General features: G+C 46.7%; 1 protein-coding gene across 1 annotated transcript in view; it reads right to left on the bottom strand.

The window, feature by feature from the left end:
* Positions 1-16119, bottom strand: part of CACNA2D3 (calcium voltage-gated channel auxiliary subunit alpha2delta 3) — an 857341-nt gene that overhangs the window by 178258 nt on the left and 662964 nt on the right. Inside the window, exon 18 of the mRNA XM_047096680.1 lies at positions 4142-4225. Within this exon, the coding sequence (XP_046952636.1) occupies positions 4142-4225 (84 nt within the window). The remainder of the gene's footprint in view (positions 1-4141; positions 4226-16119) is intronic.

The raw sequence follows: 16119 nt of genomic DNA, 5'->3' as shown, positions 1-16119 counted from the left end.
GAGGGAGGCAAACCATAAGAGACTCTTAAATACAGAGCACAAACTAAGGGTTGTAGGGGTGTGGGGGAGAGGGGAAAGTAGGTGATGGGCACTGAGGAGGGCACTTGCTGGGATGAGCACTGGGTAGTATATGGAAGTCAGTTTGACAATAAATTACATTTAAAAAAAAGGAAGTTTCCCTCAGATATTTGTTGATCACCTTAGGTTTTATGCGTAAGTATATAATGATACCTTATCCTGCTAATGGTGGTTTGTTATCCACATCAGAACACGAGCCTCACCTTTCCTGGTGCACAAGTGGCACGCACATCCAGGCCCCCAAAGACATGCAATCTGGGCCACTCCAACAGATTAAAGGGGAAAGGAGAAGCAGGAGATAAACAGGTCTATCATTTCCAGTAAGCATTTACCCAGAATATGAAAACAGACTCGGGCACAGAGCATCTGTACAACAAAATCAAAATCCTCTCTCTCTCTCTCTCTCTCTCTCTCTCTCTCTCTCTCTCTCTTTCAGGTGGGCTGTGCTTGGTTTGGGGTCCTGGGCTCAAGCATGAACTGCAGAGACACTGGAGTAGGTATAAAAAAGAACAACCTAAATGGGCACAGTTCTCAGAAATTTACCCCGGGAGAAGAGGTTTATGGGGCTTTAGAAAGAAGACACAAAGGACATTTCCTCCAGAATCATCCTAGGTAAGGAGAAACATGAGTTGATTGCAGGGCTGTAGACAAGGCTCACACGGCAACAAAGGGATGTCAGTTGGACCAGAGGCAGGATCTGACAGGCTGGTAATTGCAACAACACCCCATGGCAAGCTTTTGTTTAGCATCTGGGTGCAAGGACCCCCATCTTTGCTGCACCACTCAGGGGAGGATACTATGAGAATACTGAGGCACTGATACAGTCTTCAAGGACTCTTGGACGCAAAGGCTCTCTCTAAGGCATACCAGTGTGGTCAAGAGCTTTGGGGCCAGACTGCCTGGGCTGGAATCCATACTGTGAGCCCGTGGACCAATCAGTTCTCTGTCTCAGTTTCCTCACCTGCAAAATGAGGATAGCAATAACACCTACTTCAAAGGACGATTGTGTAGAATAAACCAGGTCATCCACATATAGCACTTATAGGAGAGCTGGCTTGTAGGAAGAATTCAAATATATGTCAGTTACTATTACTTATATTAGTTTTTTTCCTCTTTATAGGAATAATCATGTTCCCTGTGGAGAGTTTGGGAATGACTAACAGGTAACAGAAGTAAGAAAAATATCCTCACTTCCTTCAACCTTCTCTGGGAATTCATAACCAAAGAATAAATACCATTTTAAAAGCTATTTTTTCCTTCCCAGAGGTGATCAACACCAGGGATTCAGGCTGGGCTACGGATGGCTCAGCCTCGATTCTTGGCTCACAGGGCCCTGAAGGTCTGTTCTACTCACTGTGTTGTTGATGTGATGCCTAAGTCACCTGGAGCCTGGGCCAGCGGTTCTGCTCATCCTCCTCTAAATGGTTTCTAATTTCTTTCTCTTTAAAAAATTTTAAATTTAGCCAGTCTATTTTGCACGTGTTTTAATAGTTTATGTGACCTCACATCTTTTTTTGGAAGGACACAGGGTCTATGTTATAAATACCGTTATTTTATTCAACTAGAGCCGAGCTGCCAAGAGAAGTAGGATGCACTTTCCAAAACGTTCTCTGCAGCTGGGCAGACTCAAGCTGCTTCTTCCTCAGGTGGCCCTGCTTGCAAGGTGCTTTCCCAGATCTTGACCAAAAGCCTGCCCTCTGCTACTCACACGTAAACCCCAGTGGTGGACATATGGGCAGGGTGGATCCCGTGTAGACTTCACAAAGATGCTTTGTATAGGTTCCAGCATTCTCCAATCAATGAAGTGCAAATCTCTAGGAGACAAATGGTGACCTGGGTTTCCCCAGACATGCTGGTGATGAAGGAATTGACACTTTGAGTATGCCATGTTCCTCAAAGAGACGAGGCAAGGGACCCGAATCAGAGAGACGAGAGACCACTGTAAGCAGAGGAAGAACACTGAACGTGTAGGAGATGTGGGAATTCTGAAGGTGGACCCCCACCCTTGCCCAGTCCTATGAGTCAGATGGAGGTGAAGAACATGCTCAGGAGTCTGGGAATCTGGGAAAAAGATGATAGGGCAGGGAAACCACTATTAATAAGAGGAGATATTAGCTCCTTGAAAATTAACTGGAGCATAGGTGATAGATAAAGTGAGCCAAGTAATAAATCGCTTCCACACAAAGGAGAAGTGAGAGCATCATCAGCTCTGTGCTTAGGAGCAGAGGACCTGCTCCCTGGATGGCAGGACTCTGAAGTAAGAGCAAGCATACTCCAGTTTGCCTCCCACGTTAATCAAAATGGATGAGAGGAAATTGATGGAGAAGCATGTTGACAACAAGGTTCCAGCCTTCTGGGAAAGGAAACAAAAAGGTCCAGGGAGGTCAAAATAAAGCAACCGATAAAGTAAAGATGGAAGAGGAAGGAAAACAATGGAATGCACCCTTCAGACACTCACGAGACAATTTAGCAGCTGTAAGTCCATGGGACCTTCATCAACGAGAAGGTTCCCTGAGGATTAATGATGATGAGAATGGTATGAAGAATAGCCACCACTCACGGGCCTCACCATGTCTGCACAGTGGTATAAATACCTTTTCATCACTTGGCATATTTACACATTTAAGATTCGCAACTGATGTAGGTACTATTATCATCATACTCATTTTACTGGGAAAAAAGAACAAAACAACAAAATTGAGGCGCGGAGAGGATAATTGCATGCTTGGGATCAATAGCCAGCAAATAACTAACGTGGGATCTGAACCCAGGTAGGCTAATGCCTGGAGGGGTGCCCCTCACAACTGCGCTAGCCTGCTTCTTGGGAAGAGCAGGTTGAAAAGGGAGGGCATGGGCATCAGGCACAGTACAATGTGAAGACCCCAATGACCACGTTTAAAAGAACAAGGAGATGTAAACCGTATCAGGTCATTGAGCTGACCTGACATCAGGCCACCAGCCCCTGGGAAAAGAGGGCAGGTTAGGAAGTAGCTTTTAACCAACCAGCCATTATTTTGTTTTAACTTGAGTTTAAAGAGTCTTAGTACAGATGAAGAAGGAAATCAGCTAAATTTCTAAAACAGATACACCTCTTGCAATTTATAGGCAAGGAAGAGAATCCAAGATTTATGCTAGCTGAGATGTCCAGGGAGTAGAGGACTTGAAGAGAAGAAAAATGACGGCCAGAGAACAGTGATGCTGGCCATGTTTCTGAAAGGCCCGGGAACCCAGCTGGGGAGTCCAGGTGGTTCTCTTCAACAACCCTTTGGGAAATAGGACAGACTGAGGGACAGAAACATGTGTCTCAATGGTGAAACTGCAGAAAGAACCCTGGACAAATCAGGGAGGGTGAGGGCAGAGAACCATGGCCCTGCACGGAGATACCACAGAGAAAGGAAAGAACAAGGATCAAGGCAGGAACTCATGGGAAGTGACAATTTAATTAAGGACAGTCTGCCTACATTCATGCAAAGGCAGCCATGTCGAACAAATCTGATTTATTGAGGAAGTAACAAGAAGACAGACGGGGTTAAGTCTTGGGCATAAGGAAAGCTTTTGATACAGTGCCGAAGGCTGAATCCGTGCGGGAAAGAAGCGTGTGTGCTGCTGGCAGTGTGGCCAGGATGGGGAAGGCTGAGACGGCCCAGGAAATGCACTGCCAGCCGTGCAAATGGGAGGTGGGCCTGCTAAGCCCTGGACTGCTCTTTAAAAAAAAAAAGGGCTAGCCCGTGGTGTCCCTACAAGTGCACTGTGTCCCTGACTTTGTGGTGGGCAGAGCCTTCTGCTGTCTGGCCAGGCTGCCCTGAGGGCAGCAACGCCCCATAAACGGCACTGAGGAAGGGTCTGGATTAATCCACAGCAGAAGGGACCAGACAGGAGCTGGTTTTGGCCAAATGCACAAAGCAGGCCTATCTGCAGTTTTTCCAACCAGCAGGAGAGTTATAAACCCCAAATGCCATCAAAAGGGCCCATTGTCTCCATGTCCCTGCAGTGGCCACCTCCTAGGATGGCCTCCAGGTACAGAAGTGGGTACAGTGGAGCTCCCTCCTCATCAGTCACTTACCACATCATCCCGGTCTTCCCACTCTACCTCCGAGAGGTCAACGCTACTGTAGTTAGGTTTCCTTCGCTTTTTTCCTTCCTCGTACTGGCAGGGAGAAAAGGAAAAGAAAACAAAATATTTCCATGAGATCAGCAGCCAGGGCAGCCTTTATCTCCCCAAGCCCCATTTCTCTGACAGGAACCATGAGTAGAGAGATATTGGTGAGAAGCCCGGCAGGGCACAGTCCTAGGGGTTTTAATAGCAGGGAAGCCGAGGCCAGTCGCTCTGAGCTGGGGAATAACAAGTCAACTCTACTTGATATGAATTTGCCTACTGGACTCATTGGCTCCAAACACGCCAGAAACCAAGCAAAATTTCCCCTCTGCCTGGATGGTATGTGCGTGGAATGGGGGAGATCCTTCTCTACTCGTGAGTTTCAAAGACCACCCCTTCATGACATAGGAAAGGGCTTTGTAGACAGTTTACCAAACATCTAGTCATAACCCTTTGTTTTATAGTTCTCCCACCCCTACCTCCTGTCCCAAAGCTACCCCCTAATTCCTTGGCTAGGAAACAAAAGTACTGGTCTCCACAGTTGGGCTCAACATCCTGGTACCATTTTGTAGACACACAGAACCTTCTACTTGCTATCATGCTGTCTATAGCAGTACTGAGCTAAGCGCAGCTCCTTTACCTGGAGTACACGTGGGTACTGGGAATCCCTGTCAGATTTAACGGCCATTAGGGCATTTCTCTGGAAAAGCTGATGAGTGCATTAATAACTGGGGAAGTGGTTTTCATTTTTTCTCCCTAGATCACTGGTGTTAGTCACCCTGCAAGCCTACCATTTTACCAACTGGATGTTCCTGTGCCTCAGGGGCCTTTAATGCTGGTTGTGGGGATGTTTATAATGTAGGAAAGTCTGCCCTCTACTGCAGGCTAAAGATAAGCAGCCCCTTTACAAGTTCATAAGATGTGGCTGATGGCATACTAGAAAAAAATATGTATGTATGTATAGCCTTTTTCTTTTTTGATTTTATCTCTAAACTGGTCATCTTTGGATTGAATTGGTTAAGATTTTAAATGAGATGCAGTGTCACTGTAAGTGTGTTAAGACCATAAAACCACAGGTTACCATTTTGGACACTGCTTGGCTACTGCAGAGACAAGGTGCTGAAGGCACATGGGTGTGAAGGAGAGACTCACTGCCAGTGTGTTGAACCAAACAGGTCTAAATGGGCCCCCAGTGGAACCCAGGGAACAGAGGCCAGACAGGGTAGTCACTGTAGAGCCAAACAGGGCCCAGTGGCTTTCCTCCTCTCTTGTTTTCCGTGTCAAGTATATTTCAGGAGTGCTGAGACCTCTCTGGAAAGTGCCCACTGCACCACTCAGGAAGGCTGCATTGGCTCCAAGGGGCAGTGGGCTCACATCACCCAGGTCAACCACCCTTCCTCTCCCGGCTCTCAGGCTTTCCAATGAGCAGCTGTTCATGGCCAGTTTTAGGACATCGGATCCACTGCAGATGAAGAGGGAGGGAAGTGGTTCCCTGCAAAGCTGCTGTAAATGACAGCAGATTCATGGCTGGATCCTGTTATGGAAAGTTCGTGTGCTCACAGAAGCTCTGGCCCTGGCAAGTGCCAGGCTGGGGCCAAGTGGGAGGAACAGGAACAAGGTCCATGGGGTTGTCACCCACAGCTTTCAGTGAGGAGGTGTGATGGGGAAGGGGGCACATGATGCTAAGTAAGACTCCACATGTCCCTTTGAGCAGCAAGAGTCAGACACTCTTGGGCCTCTGTTAACTGTCTAACGGCCCCCATGTTCCATTTCAGTAAGAACCCTACTCCTAAGAGCCAGGAGGAACGCCAGAAGCTCATGCAGCCCAGCCTCTGGCCACTAAGGGCAAAGCCTTTACAGTTTCTTGGGCCATGTAACATTAGGTCTACACCATCTTTTTGTGAGAAGCACTTCCTTTGGTCATTACAAAATTCTCCTTTATTTATTTACTCAAATACATTTATTGGACCCCTAGTAAGGACCAGGTACTAAGGATATAAATAACGCCAGCTAAATAGCCTTTCTTTCTTTTCCAAGGACTCGCTCACAGTTCATCACTCTTAATTCTGCTCCACCCCCCCGAAGGTCAATGTATTGCCCACCATGCATATTGGAAAAGAGCCCATCACAAGTTCAATAACAAATTCCATGACACATTAGATAACATGATATAACCAGAGTGTGCAGGACATCCCCACTCACCACCAGCCCCCGACCAAATTTTCGTGTCTGAGCATCATGCTATTTCAGCCACTCCTAAAGAAACTCAGGAAGACTGCCGAGGTCCTGAGCACCAAAAGTATCCACTTGTCTTTTGTTAGACAAAGTGTTTCTGCCACTTACTGGGCACATGATCTTGCACAAGGGGCCCAGGGGCTTCATGTTCCCCTTTTCTCACTTGCAAAATAAGAGAAACAATAGTGCCTCTGTGGCAATGGTAGATTGAGAGAATGAACTAGATAGTGTGTATAAATTGACAAACACATTTCTGGCACAGAATAAATCCTTAATATGCTAGCATGATTCCTGAGACCCATCATCTTGGCCAACAAGATCATGGGTCTTGTTGTATACAGTTGGCTTCTATGTCATTTCCTTGAAATGAAGGAGACGCAGTCAGTGATTCTGCTCTGCAAACCATAGGCAGGAAGGAGGTGTTTGTTGAAGATGGTTGTGTCAGAGAGTCACAGTCATGCACCTCCTCCTGGTGTGTATCTTAAGCACCAAGGCTTGCATACTATATACCTCAGCTGGGACTTGAGACTCTCGCAGCAGAAAAAGCCATACCTGTGCTAAAGCACCCAAGTCCTTTTAGATGGTATTTGGCAATTTTCTAATGCTTAGAGAAGCCTGGCCTTCTGACCACTCCCAGCTGTCAAACACTCAAGAAATTCAGTACATTGCACTTTTGATATTCAGAGAACCTGGAGAGTTTAGAGCGTGAGGTGAAGAAGCACTCCCAGTGTATTGGTCCACAAGCCAGTGAGTCTAAATAAGTTAGTTTCATTGAAGGAAACAGGCAGGACTGGGGATACTTGCTCTGGAACTCCATTTTAGGAATGACTCTCTGTCTCCTCTCTCAAAAATCAATAAACACTAAAAAAGAAAAAAAGAAGGAAAAAATAAAAGAAAAAAAAAGAAGGAAAAAAAAAGAAAAAAAAAAAAGGAATGCCCCACCACAATGTCTGCTTAACCAGGTATGTGAAACCAGTCTGAAAGACTTCCCATTTGGGTCTTTGTTAATGGTCTCCCATTAGAGATCAAGCAGTAATGTAGCAGAGTGATTACTCTGAGCGAGAGAAGGAAAAGTCAGTGGCTGTTGCATAAGACAAAACAGATTGAGGGTGGTAAGTAAACTCAAGCATAATGACCCTAGATCCACCTTTATTTTTTCTCCCATTTAGAAAGCACATTGGAAGGCTAGAGATTAGACTTCCAAGAGGAAGACATCTGTGCTGTGCACTGCCCCCACCCATCCCTCACATTTTCCAGGGCAATCACCTTGCTTTCTTCCAGGGGAAGACCTTGGGCCCTATGCTCCATAAATATAGTTCTTGGGAAAGCAAGACCATCCTGGTTCAGAGGTGGGCAAGTGACCTGAGCATGTAAGGAGACCCACATCTTTCCAGGACACAGAGATTGGTTCAGAGCTGGGTATATAACTCATGCCAACCCAGATGAGACCCAATCTGGGATGCTTTCTTGGATTTATCCGGATAAAAGAGCTGTGCATCCACTAGCATCATTAAGGTGGTAGGACGTGAACTTGAGCTCCTCATAAACATCTCTGCTTCTGCTTGGAGAGAGCCTTCCTGAGAATGAAGCCAGTGCAGAGAAAGCAGAGAAGAGACAGGAAGAGAGTCCTGAAAACATGGCGTGTGTGCCTGGATCAAGCTGTGACTGAAATCTTTATGCCCTTAGGTGTTTCAGGTACCAACACATTCTCTCCACATTACCCCCTTCCCTTTCTAAAGATGTTGTTTTAAAGCTGGTTTGGGTTTCAAACGTAAGTAGTCACTGGAGTCATGATTTGTATATATTTAATGCCTCTATTATTTTCCTTGTAAATGAACCACTTTTAAAGTACATTTTAAGTGAAGTGTTCCTAACGGTTCTTTAGGAACATGTGATTTGCAAAATACCTCACTGTTAATCAAGATAGACTACTGTGTTTGAGCACGGCTGATCCCCTACTTTCTCCCCGAGAGGACACACGGGAGGCCACAGTGTAAGTGTGACAGAACGAGAAGTAAATCTGACTCCCAGGCCAGATCTCCCCTATCCCGTGGGATTCAGCCTGTGACACATCCCGGATCCACCAGCCCCACTCCCTGCTTCCCTGCGTGAGGATCTCGTTACTGGGGCTGAGGCATCGGATATGGCATTTGTTAGTGTATCTATAAACTGTAACTTCCTTTGAAAATGTGATTAACGAATTGCGAACGGTTTCCAAAGGTTTATAAACAGATACTTTGAGAGCCACGGGTAGGTTTGTAGTTTTTGGTGCCTGTTTTATGAAAAAAATATGTGGGGGAGAATTTAATAAGGAAAGATATTCTGTGCTATGAAATACTTTGAGGTGGAGTTTCAAATAAAGGCCAGATGTGGTGAACACACAAACCAGCCCGTGGCCTAGGAGGATGGGACAAGATGGGCACCCATCTGAGGGGCAAGCTGGAGCCATACAGGAGCTGCCTTATGTGCCTGAACCTGCCAGGTGGGGGTTAACTGGGTGCTCCTGAGTGTTCTCATGGGTTATCTAGAGATGGACTTTGGAAGCATAATGGGATGGGCTGAAGTGATGGCCATGTTCATGTGAGTTTGAAAAAAAAAATGCCTTTGCTTTTTTTTCCTGTGTGTGTGTGTGTTGGAGGGGGGGTGGGAAGGGCCAGAGGAGATCAGCTACACACAGCCTCTGCGAAACAAATATTGTGTATGCTAATAATTGATAAATTGTACGTGCTGCTCCACACTGCCAACAGGAAGGAAGGAGATGGGGTGGGAGGCCCACAACTGGAGAGGAAGAAACCTTGCCCAAAGCTAATGCCATCTGGTGCAGGGGTGTGGCCAAGGGCAGGGAGCCAGCCATTGTCTGGGCAGATGTTCTCTCCCAAGGAAAGCACGGTCCTCAGCTGGTGAACACCTTTGCCATCTCCTCCGAGGCCCACGTCTCCTCTTGTCTGAGAGGCCGAAGTGGTCCTTTCAAGGAGAAGGAAAGGAGGCACATCTTCTCTCCTCCATGCACAAGACAGCAGGGCCTGATGGCCACCAGGCATGTCATTCCTTCACTCGCTCAGCCATTCGTTCCCTTATTTGCTCATTTACACACCCACATACCCCAAAATACTGTTGGATACTGAACATTTATCAGGTCCTGAGCCAGGCCCAGGTGAGCCTGGGGAAAGCATGGAGAAGCTGTCTGAGAACGGTCATTTCCTGCACTCAGGTTGTAGACGGTGGTTCACTGCTCATCAATCAGGGTGGTCAGAAGAGCAGTAGAGAGCAGGGCCCTAGAGTCAGACTCCAGTTCTAGTCACACACACACTGTGTGCTCCAGGGCTGGTGTGCGTTTCTCTGAGCCCACGTTGCTCATCTGTAGGATGCAGGTAATAGCATTCAGCTCACGGGGCTGGGATGAGAAGCAAATGGGTACACACATGGTTGAGTAGGGGTATGTCTTGGCAAACAGCCTCAAGAAATGCCTACTCGGCAAACACCAATAACTGCCAAGGTCATTACTGACACCTGAGATGTGGCAGCACCTGCCTCAGCCCTGGAAAGTATGCTCATGGGATCAAAGGTTTCTTAATAGTACGGTCCTTTTAAAAAGAGGCAATTCAACCTGACATCGTGGTCCATTCTTCTCAAGGTCAAAGCAAGGGTCTCAAATACAAGGTCTCCGGTTGCCATGGCACATAGCCTTAGAGGAGGTGGCCCAAGGGAATGGGAGTCTCAGTGGAAACAGTATCAGTGACTCCTGTCTACAATCCAAATGGTTTAAGCTTTGGCTGTTTTTTAAGGTGTTTTGTTTTGTTTTTTTCTCTCTCTCCCTTGATTATCCATGTAACAACTGCTCACTGTAGAAAATTTGGAAAATACTGAAAAGTGAAGGAACTGAAAAAAAAATATTGTGTTCACTATCACGATATAGGCCATGCAGGGATCCCCACCCACCATTCTGCTATCTGTTCCAAAGGGAAAGTACTTTGAAGTAGTTACAGCTTTCAGTCTTCTAAGTTCATTGTTTCTCCAACAAGGAATTCATAAAATGTAGCAACCAATCTGTTCTGCTTTCCAAGTGACTGCCTTTAGCAAAAAAGAAAAAAAAAAAGCAAATGTTTTCTGACGGCTACCTTCCCCCTCACCTCCTAGCATTCCTCAGGAAGAGTGAATGCCCTTCTTCCAGGAGCCGTGCTAAATGGTGTGCCTATCTCCATGGAAGGATAACCACTTCACAGACACGCAAACGCAGAGCCCAGGGATGCAGGCCACGTGGTGGCATGGCTAACTGGCAGTGGAACTGGGATCCCACCCCATCTTTGCCTGGTTGCCCAGCCTCGGGTCTTCACCACATTTTGCACTAGGCCTCCCTCGAGGGTGTCTCAGCTCAGATGGCGACCACCCACAGCACGCAGTAGGCGTATTAATGGGTGCAGAACCATGCCGGAAGCCAAATCCCACCAGTCCCTTGTGCCTCCACTGGACGCCAACTCATTCAGGCTACCCTGAAACTGGCCTTCGCGGCCAGGGGTACACCGATTCAGTTTTAGATTGAGAACGACTACGATATACTGAGTGCATGGAACCAGGATCATGGCGCATGCCCGGTGCACACAATACAAGGCCCAATAGCCAACACCTGACTCAGAGCCTCAGAGAAGTCTTGTAGCATCTGATGGTACCATGGTATCTAGGATTTCCCTCAAAATGGTGCTGGCCCTTTGCTTGCACCACCCCATGCGGCTCAGACCTTTCTAGATAAGTTTGATGACCGGATGACATAGACATGCCAGGGGACAAATACCAAGGAGTTTGTACGTAGGGATGAAATCCTCTGTGTTCATGGGTAGATGAGAAGCCCAGATACACTGGAGGGAAGCAGGGAGGGCGTGTCCAAAAGCAGCCGGAAGGTGGGAGAGAGGCAGCAGGGCATGTCGAGACAACAAGCCTTTTCCTTTTTCTACCAGGTACCCTGCTCTTATTAATTAATGTTTTTAAGTGTCTCAAAGATGAAAAGTTCTACGTGCTCTCCTAGTGTGATTACAAAATCCTTTTGATCGCTGTAAAACTAAAACAGCCTTGGTATTTTTTTAAAAAACAACAATTAACAGGCTGCTTTGAAAACCCCAATGACCTTTATCTTAATCAGTGTCCTCTGAGTCGTGGTGAGTCACCCCCATGGTGTGTGGGGAGGAAGTGGCCTCACTCCACCAGCGGTTTTGTAGGCTTCGGTGTGGCTGATACATGGTGGCTGGATCTAAATTCCCATTCTCAGAAAGCCAGTCTGCCTTGTAATAGCAAGAGAGTCATGAAAATGAAAAGCGTGCTGAGTAGTTGGGGCAGGAGGAGATTTGGTGCCAGCCCAGGGACTGGGAAGCAGGGACTCTGACCCAGAGAGAGGGGAGCTGTCTGCAGGCGTCTCAGTCAGGTGAAGGGCTCTTGCTAAGAAAATACCAGCCCTGAGCACAGAAGAAAGACCACGATGCTACCTGCAGAGGAAAGGTGAGTGTGGGTACCTGGAAGACCGCCCCACCGATTGGTTAGAACACTCTGGACAAAAACCCACACTACAGTCTTCTGGGCAAAGGTTAGATGCAGGACAACCTTCAGAACGAATGCCCAAGTTCCAAACAGAGTTGCTTCGAGTTCTCGAGCACAGACAGTGCCATATTCCAAAGCTGATTTCATATAAAGCTTTCAAATAGCTGGGTCGTTAGGAAATACTATCTAGGATAACAAGAGGACCTCTATAATTTGAAAGTATGTCTGTGACAGTTGACAAGCAAACAATTTTTTATGCATTTACAGAACTTTATGTGGCATTATTCCCCTGAGCACTTAACTGCATCAAAATACCCTTGGGTATTGAAATGTGTCAGACTGTTTTGAACATGTACTATAACTGGGCACCAAAAACTGCAGAGACGATGCATTTTCTTATTCACCCAAGTGAAATAAAAAACCAGCCTCAACCAACAGTGCCACAAAACTGTGGCACATTTGCCTTCCAGAGGTGCTGCAGCTGCCCATTCACACAGAGAGAGCTCTCTGCTGTGGGGTTTCTGCCTGTGGTTAGGGACATGGGCCTTCCTTGCCTGTCACCCCTGTTCCCATCACCTCTCCTGGCTCAGTCCCTGGGAGAAATATTCCAGTCCCATTGGCTTCACTTGGAGGGATGATGTTTGGAACAGAGAGGCCTCTCTCAATGTTAAGGTTTCTGTGCTAACTGGCATGAAGTGCAGGAAGCTGGCAATGATTTACAAGTGAAGGAAATGGAGGGAGGAAGAAACTAGGGAAAGGAGTCCTTTCTTGCAAGCCAGCTACCATTACCCTTGACTCTGGTTTATGCCTGTGATGATATCAACCTACATCAGATAGCTGAGCCTTCACCAAACGTGTGTGTATATGATTTTATTAGAGGGCTGTGTGGCGTCATAGTTTTCTCTTTTTCTGCTAAAAGTTTTAAAGATACTTGTGAAGGAGGAGAAGACATAAAGGGATCCACCTCTGTGCCCACATCTTCCATGGAAGTTTCTCTGATCCTTCAGCTAGAGTCTGTCTCCCTTTTCCCCTGGGGTGGCCCTTGTTTGCGCCTCCCTGAGGACACAAGAGTTTTTGTGGTATAAACATGCACATGGCCGTCTTTTCAACCCATCTGCTCTCTGCCCCTAGCCACATTCTCATCACCAGACTGAACAGGTTCTCATCCATCACTGATCCATCCATATCCCACTAGATTGGTGACCCAGCAAAATGTTTAGGCTTGATTTTTTCTTTGCAGATGATTCTGATATACAGTCTTTTTTTTTTTTTTTTTTAATTCTGGATGCATGCTGGTCTGAATAAGCCCAAGGGACTTCTGATGTCACTCGTGACTCATAGGAAAACCAAAGGTCCCCCGCAAGGCTGACTCAGTCCTCTGAGTCTTACACTTGTCTGTGATCATGGAGATGTGGGCAGAAGCTAAAAAGGCAAGTAGAATCAGAGAAAGAGGCCAGTGGGCCAGGCAAAGCAACCAGGGCTCATCAAACTGCCATATGCATTGCTTCTATCTTTTCCTTGTCTTTTGAAATACAGTCATGTCTCTCCATCCCTCTTGCCATCAACTTAGTTTCAACCACCATGATACCCACCCACCTTGATGAAGGTGAGTGTCTTCTAAGCCTTTCTGCATGGAATTTACCTCTCTAGTCCATGCTCCAGGGTCCAGATGCCAGAAGGGAAGATTCTTCTGCAACCCAAATCACCACTTGGCCCAGAATCCTCATGGCTCCCCATGCCCTCTAGGATGATGCCCAATGTTCGGGAATGCCACAGTCCCCATCACTCTGTCTCTGTTTGCTGCTCTGACCTCTCTCTCTCTGTACTTCCTGCCTGTCTCTCTATGACTCCCCAGCTAGACTGAGCTGACTGCTAACTGTGTCATTATCATCCTTGCCTCCAGGCTCTGTATCAACCACTCTGTTTCCAACAGCCTTCACCCCAACTCAACATCCAGTGGCTCCTCAGGACTTGACAGAGACAACAGTTCATCTGGGAAGTCTAGTGCAGAGTTGGTTCAGGTCCTTCCTGTGTTCTCCTGAGCCTCCTGTGGTCTCTCTGTCCACACCCATCACATCTCCCCAACTAGGTCCCAAAATCTCCAGGAAAGAGGCTATTTCTCATTCAAGATTGAACCTGCAATGCCCAGGAGAGTGCCTGGCAGAAGAGATTCACCATGAATATTTGAATATTTGAATGAGTGAAGAGAGTCAATGAACAAATTAGGATGTGAATATAAGCGAATATACTTAATGAACACATGTAGAACCCACAGTACGTGTCTGGTCAGTTCTAGACCTTTTGTGAACATGAACTCATTTAATCCTCAAAACACTCTCAGATAGTAGGCACTATTTTTGTACTCATTTTGCGGCACAGGAAAACGGAGGCCAGGGAGGTTGAGCAACTTATCCAAGGCGACACAGCTGGCAGATGAGGCTGAGGCTGACCCTCGCCTCAGAGACGGCTCTGCCCCACGGACAAACATGTACCTGAGGCTGCTGTCTGGTGCCTGCCTGAGATGTGTCCTGTGACGGCACAACAGAAGGACGATGATGGCAAGGTGACCTGGGATCACAATCAACCAGCTCCCTGCCATTCTACACGGAGCAGAGCTGAGCTTCAAACAAATTATTAACACTCAAAGGAATCTTTCCATTAAATATATATGAATGTACTGCTCATATTTGTATTTGAACCTGGATGCAATGGGCTCCATGGAAGGAGCATCCCAGCCATATGACTCTCAAGCCTGCCCCAGTACTAGGGAGTCAGGTAAATGCTTGCACCTTTCCCACTTACTCCCAAACCCTCCTCCTGGAATGCAGATAGAAATTTAGAAACTCCAGGTGAGACTTTTGGTGAGAATCAAGCATTTGGCTCCTTTGGTCTTTGATTTGATTTGGAGTACTCAGTGTGTGTGTCTTCCCTCTAGATGTGTGTCTTTCCTCTAGATGATGTTCTAGACTTGACTCTGGCAAAGTACATCTGCAGGTCTGCCTAGGGTGAACTGTGTGCCTCTGTCAGTCAGACTTTGGTTTTCTAGGCCCGGGGTCCAAATGGGAGAAGCCTCTGTGGCTACGGTAAGTGGAAATGACCAGTGTCTCCTTGACTTGCTCCTCAGGGGGTCTCTGCCCTTCTGAGAGGAGAGACAGGCACAGAAAGCCTCACATTTCAAACTTGAACCCAGAGCTTCCTGGGTTGAGGCTGGCAGGCTAGCCACTCATTTGGGATTTCTGGCTCTGGCAAGCTGCGTGAGTACCCAATCTTGTGAAAGTCCCAGCTATGGGCTAAAGAAATTCCAACTATTGGGTGCCATTCTACTATGCCATCATCTACTGGGGGGCTCCCTGGGGCAACAACAGGGGTAGATCCCATCCCAAGGAGAAAGGGGCAGTGAGGTTGAGAAGGGTTTGAAGCAAGAGCCCTACCTGGCTTGGCCAAACTACTTTCTTGCCCAATTGTATTAGTGTTCCCCCTCACCCTGCAAACACCCACAAAGGATGTGGAAGTGGCACCCCGGAAGTGTGTTCAGAGATGCAATGATGTGCGATGGTCAGTCCAGCGGTGGTGGGCATTATTAAATTATGGTGCCCCAAAGCCCATGGTGTCAACTGTTTTATTTGCATTCTTTGGGTCTTATCATTTAAGATCATGTAAAAATGACAGCTGCTTATAATTATTTGGAGGTTGGAGCTGCAATAATTAAAACCATCTGCCTTTATCTTACCGCTACCAAACTTAACCCCGAGAGGTTGGGTCTACTGAACTTCAAAGAGGGAAGTAAGAAATAAAAGAAAACTCCGCACATTACTAACAAATTTCTTGTGATTCATTTAAATGTATAACCAGTTATTCCAACAGCCTTCAAACCTTTAATTATCTTTTAAATATATATAATTTGGGACTGCTAATTAGATAGCAATTTAATGCTCTCATGGGGATTCAGATGCACTGTCTTTCTAAAATGTAAACTCCGGGAGGAATAATCATTGGCATTCAAATGATTGAATTCTTCAGTTATTCAAATGAGTGTGGGTATTTTCACTGTTGGAATCATTTGAATATTCTGCTGTCGGCCCAGCTGTAGGGTTTAAGGGACTCCTCGAAGAGCAGGGAATAAGGCTAGGCTTTCTCCCTGTCCAAGTCCAGCCCTCTGGAGAGAAACCAGCCGGGCTCCTTGG

The sequence above is a fragment of the Lynx rufus genome, unplaced genomic scaffold (genome assembly GCF_022079265.1).
Source record: "Lynx rufus isolate CCGP_SWC_20201006 ecotype Redwood Valley unplaced genomic scaffold, mLynRuf1.p SCAF_4, whole genome shotgun sequence".
Classification (NCBI taxonomy): domain Eukaryota; kingdom Metazoa; phylum Chordata; class Mammalia; order Carnivora; family Felidae; genus Lynx; species Lynx rufus.
Note: the sequence above shows the minus strand (reverse complement) of the source record. Positions and strands in the feature narration are given on the sequence as shown.